General features: G+C 31.8%; 1 protein-coding gene across 1 annotated transcript; it reads right to left on the bottom strand.

The window, feature by feature from the left end:
* Positions 1 to 845: 845 nt before the first annotated feature.
* On the bottom strand, positions 846 to 4,018 carry LOC145286401 (E3 ubiquitin-protein ligase UBR4-like). The gene is made up of 5 exons (XM_080135327.1): positions 3,889 to 4,018; positions 3,287 to 3,459; positions 2,415 to 2,526; positions 2,106 to 2,288; positions 846 to 944 (listed from the first exon to the last, which is right to left on the bottom strand). Exons 2-5 carry the CDS (start codon positions 3,352 to 3,354, stop codon positions 846 to 848), a joined length of 462 nt encoding a protein of 153 aa, XP_079991453.1. The 5' UTR covers positions 3,355 to 3,459; positions 3,889 to 4,018.
* Between the last annotated feature and the right edge of the window lie 1,022 nt (positions 4,019 to 5,040).

Below are 5,040 nucleotides of genomic sequence, written 5' to 3'. Positions count from 1 at the left end.
AAAGTTCTATTATTATAATCTATCTTATTATAAGCTCTATTTCCTATTTGGTTTTATCGAGCTTTTACACCTGGTTGAGATTACTTTATAAATATTAACTCTTCAATATTTATAATATACTTTAGTTTTACTAGCTTGGATTATTTTGGTAAACTAAACTGTAATTCTTATTTATATATATATATATATATATATATATATATATATATATATATATATATATATATATATATTTGTAGTCATCGACATACAGTCCTGTTTCGTTGTATCACAACTCATCAGTGCCGCTAGACTAGCATCTCTCCCAAGCCAAGGATTGAACCTAGAACCGTCGTGTTGACAGTCGGCAGTTCTCCCACTCGACCATGGAATCAACGCCCGTAAATAACTCGTCGGAATGTCTATTTAAATAGACACCCGCCACCACTTTTATAGTGCTCAAATCGCCTGTTCGTAAACAAGAAGTTAATTCCTCTGAAAGTAATTTTGGAAATCTTCACATATCAACAATTATAAATTAATGGTTTGAAAAGTTAATCAAAACTAGTTTTTAATACTCATTAGTTTTTGTTTTTTAAATCTATAAAAAAAAAAAAAAAGTAAAAAAATATTCAACATAAAATTTTCATCTATATTCTTTTTTTTTATACTGGTTTTTCTTTGGATTATATATAATTCATTTTCCTACTAAATTTTAATCAATGTTAAGAGTGGTTGGCACATCGTCTGAAACGTTTTCAAAAAAAAACATCAACATTGAATGAGAACAATAGTCGAAATAGAAACAATTTGAATAAAGTTGAAAAGAAATGTAAAACTGAGTAAAATCAACAAAATTGAATAAATCAGAGAAACATACCACATCTAACTCTCTGTTCCCAACAGGAATCTTCTTGCTGAACAGAACTAGCCAAAAGCAGAATTTCATGTCTTACTGAAGAGCCCTGTCAGCAAAGTGAAAGAAATATCATTACAATTAGTTTTTACATTTTATTAATATATACTTCATTATATGTATAAAATGCATAAACATCAATTAATCAAAAAATTTGAAAACATGTTTAACTCATTTGGATTATGCAAATTATTATTCTTGGATATTAGTTTCATATTTCAAACAATGCAAATTTTATTATCAAAACAAGTTTAACCTTTATTACTATATAATTTGTGTCCTTTTTATTAGGAGTTAGGATTAATCCCTGCTTATTTCTTCATGTCTACAAGCATGCTTTTCTAGTTGATGTCTTGAACTTTGACAGCAGTAACAAAGTCATAAGAATCAATGTGTATTGTTTGTTTCAAAGCATAAAATCAAGTAGTTCTTCACTATTAACATAATTTCCTATAAACACTACAAAAAGGTAAATGTCTCCTATTTGTTTTCTTTAAGTAACTCCTAAACTTGCCAAAACAGACAATATTGTTTCTAAAGTAAATTTTTCCACTGCCAACATATTTTTCTATGAATACAACGAAAAGGTAATATTCAAATATTTACACCTTGTGTTTATGTGGCATTTAATACGATTCAACAGATCACAAGTAGAGATAAAATAAAAATAGATAATTGAGTTTAACTATTTTATCTGATTAATAATTTGTTTTATCTACACCCAGCGAATGAAATATAAATAAAGCCAACTCTTAATTAACCCTAAAACAACCACTAAAATTACTTATATGGAGTTCAGGGGTAAGAGCAATAGTTTATCAGAGATGATTGAGAAGAGCTAGAACCTTATAGAGAAGTAAATATTGATTAATAGAAAAGTAAATACTGATTGGTTAGCTTAATCATGTGGCAGTAAAGAGGTTTGAAGTTACCAAAGTTGCTGTCAGAATTTTTAACCAAGTTAAACTTGTAATCTATGGTCTTGATTGGAGATGCTAAGACCCCTAATTCCCCTCTAAGAGGACAGCTCAGCCAGAAGCAAGTCTTAGCCATGCAAACGGATCTCTGTTAGTTACATCAATAAAATCAAGTTAACATTAAACTCATTGTCATTTTTTTCAAAAGATACCAGCCACTGAAAAGGCTGACAAAACATTCAACATTGGCCAAAGAAATGATAATCATTGGGTAAAAGATATAAAATATTAACCAAGTCTGGATTAGAAAGATGTCCATTCATGGCCGATGCAATTCTTGTCATGAGTAAATTGTTCATCTCCTCTGTGGATCGTCGATTATCTTTTGTAAGCAGGCACAGCAAGGAACGCACTTCATTGCGGACACTGAGAGTACCTCGTCTCAGATTGTAGTCAATCAGCTCTTTGATCATACCCTAAAATTGGTAAACAAAAAAAATTTTATACCTTAAAATTGATAAAAAAAACTTTTTTTAAACAATCAAATGTGCATATTGAAGATTATTTTAAGTGAAGTAAAACAAGACGATGCATGGATTTACCTGACTACATAATATCTGTCGCATGGTGGCATTAGTAACAAGAGCTCGCAAGAGTGTAATGCAATGACTGACTGCCGCACTTGCACAACCATAACAGTTTGAAGGTCGATGACTGAAAAGAAAACAAACATGATACAATGCTTGGCATTTTCATCTACACAATATATACATACTTTTTTTTTTTTTAATTGTAGCTGAATGCATTTCCACATAAATGAAAAGAAATATGCTTGTCCTACTTGAGAGAGATCAATGTATACAAAAAAATTTAAACTCAGTATTAAACAACACTTGCCGCTTGAAGTCTACACCCATGAACAATCTGCTGCTCCTCATTGGCATTGCCCCTTCACATGTGAGACAGGAAGTTGCAAGCTGAGTAAAGATCACAAAAGCTATCAGTGAAGAACACAATCTCCTTCATGGATGTGAACCAGTGGTCCAACAACTGAAGTCAAGAAGCTTCCTCAGTCATATCGAACCCGTAACAACATATTAGAATGAGACTGCTGTGGACGAGATAGCTAGGGAAATGACATAGGAATCTCCCCTTCTGGGGCCCTCTCTTCCAGTTGAGAAGCATGCTAGCTCCAGTGGAAAACACTCAACCGCCTAAGAACAGGAATGGGGCGATCAAGTTATGACCAGATGAGGCTACAAAACCTAGCAAACCATCTGCGAATGTGAAGAGGAAGATCATATAATGACACATTGCGTTGTCTGCACTCTACTGCACAATTGGTGCAGCTTTGAAAGATCTTACAGAATACAACAATAATCCAAAGAACAGCATAAAAAAGTAGGAAACTGTACATGATCACATGTTTAAAAAATATGCAAAAAAGAAAAGCGATAGTAAAAAACCTACAAACCTGTCTCTTGTCCTGTGAATTGAAGTGGACATTGACGGTTGTGACTGATGCATTACACTGGTCACCATACCCTGAGGGCTGGTAATTGGAGAGTCACTGGCCACACCACTCAAAACAGCTTCCTTTTGTTGACGATCATAATCAACCAGTTCTTTACGACATGCAAGCACTTTCTATAAACATGAAAAAAAAAATATATATATATATATACATATAGTTATTATAGAATTAATTCCTCTGAAAATAATTTTTAAAATCTTCACATATCAATAATTATAAATTAATGGTTTGAAAAGTTAATCAAAACTAGTTTTTTAATACTCAAACACCAATTAAGATAAAATCTCATCCAAAAAATTTGTTAAATCTTCTAAATTAAAAGATTTGTCTCATTTACGTCACATTAACCCAAGTGGATTACTTAATGCTGACAAAATTTTATGATAAATTTGTACAATTTCCTAGCAAAATAAGATTGGTAATTAAATAGAGTTAAAAGGTTTTATGATTATGGATAATTCATTCTTAAAATATCTTGGACAATAATCATATTTTTAATCAAATTTTTACAGAGCTGGCCATGTAGACATGAGTAAAATTACCTGAATAATTTTGCTTAATTCATCAAAGGAAGATTTGCATTCAATGCAATATTTTGTAGCCAATTGTTGAATCGCTCGGTGAACACTGCTGTTGGGAACATTGCTGCTATTGCTTTCTTCCTGCAAACAATGTTAGATTGATGAAAAATCATTATTCATATTCTGGGAAATGAAGAGAGTGAGAGAGAAAAAGGAAAGAGAGAGGGAGAAAAAAGATAAAGAGAAGGAGGGAAAATGGGAAAAGAGAGGAAAGAGAAAGAAAAAGACAAAGAGAAAAACTAACTGCTGAATCTATAATATAAACAGTCTGTAGACATGAATGGTCATTTACAAACAACAACAATAGCTTAACTTGAAATCTGCAAATCTATATATCTATAAAAGTGAAATTGTCTCTCCGTGTGTCTGTGTGTGTACATTTACCTACCAAACTCCTCTGCCAATTTTGGGTCTAAACACTTGAAATTTTAAATATAGGTTATTTGGACATGGATGAAACTTTTAAATTTGATTTGAGCCCAAAACAATAAATGTTAAGGGTAAAAATTGGGATCAAAGTTTAAAAGATTTGACCTCTGCGATCTCTACCAAATTACTCAGCCAATTTTTGGTATAAACATTTGAAATTTTGCATAAAGTGTGATCTGACATAGGGCAAGCTTTTTAATCGGTTTTTGGCCGAAAATTTGGCTGCCAAGAGGTGAAAGTTCAAAAGATTTGACCTTTGCAGTCTCTAGCAAACTATTCAACCAATTTTGGGTCCAAACATTTGAAATTTTACATAAAGGGTATTCAGACATACAGCAAGCTTTTTAATCAGTTTTGGGGCGAAATTTTGGCTACCAAGAGGTCAAAGTTGAAAGAGTTGACCTTTGCAGACTCTACCAAGCTCCGCCACCAATTTTTAGTCCAAACACTTGAAATTTTAGATGCAGGTTACCTGGACATGACTCAAACATTTTAATATATATATATATATATATATATATATATATATATATATATATATATATATATATATACATATGCACATAAAGTTATGAACAGTACATATGGTGTACAGCCCTAACAGCATTAGTGGTATGTGTTCTAAACATTTTGCATTGTTAGTAAGTTGCATCTGTAAAGAGGTTTTTAAGCTGCAATGTAATT

This window comes from Euprymna scolopes, chromosome 10 (assembly GCF_053919585.1).
Source record: "Euprymna scolopes isolate OS-2025 chromosome 10, ASM5391958v1, whole genome shotgun sequence".
Taxonomy (NCBI): domain Eukaryota; kingdom Metazoa; phylum Mollusca; class Cephalopoda; order Sepiida; family Sepiolidae; genus Euprymna; species Euprymna scolopes.
The sequence above is the reverse complement of the archived record's forward strand: the minus strand, read 5'-3'. Positions and strand labels throughout refer to the sequence as shown.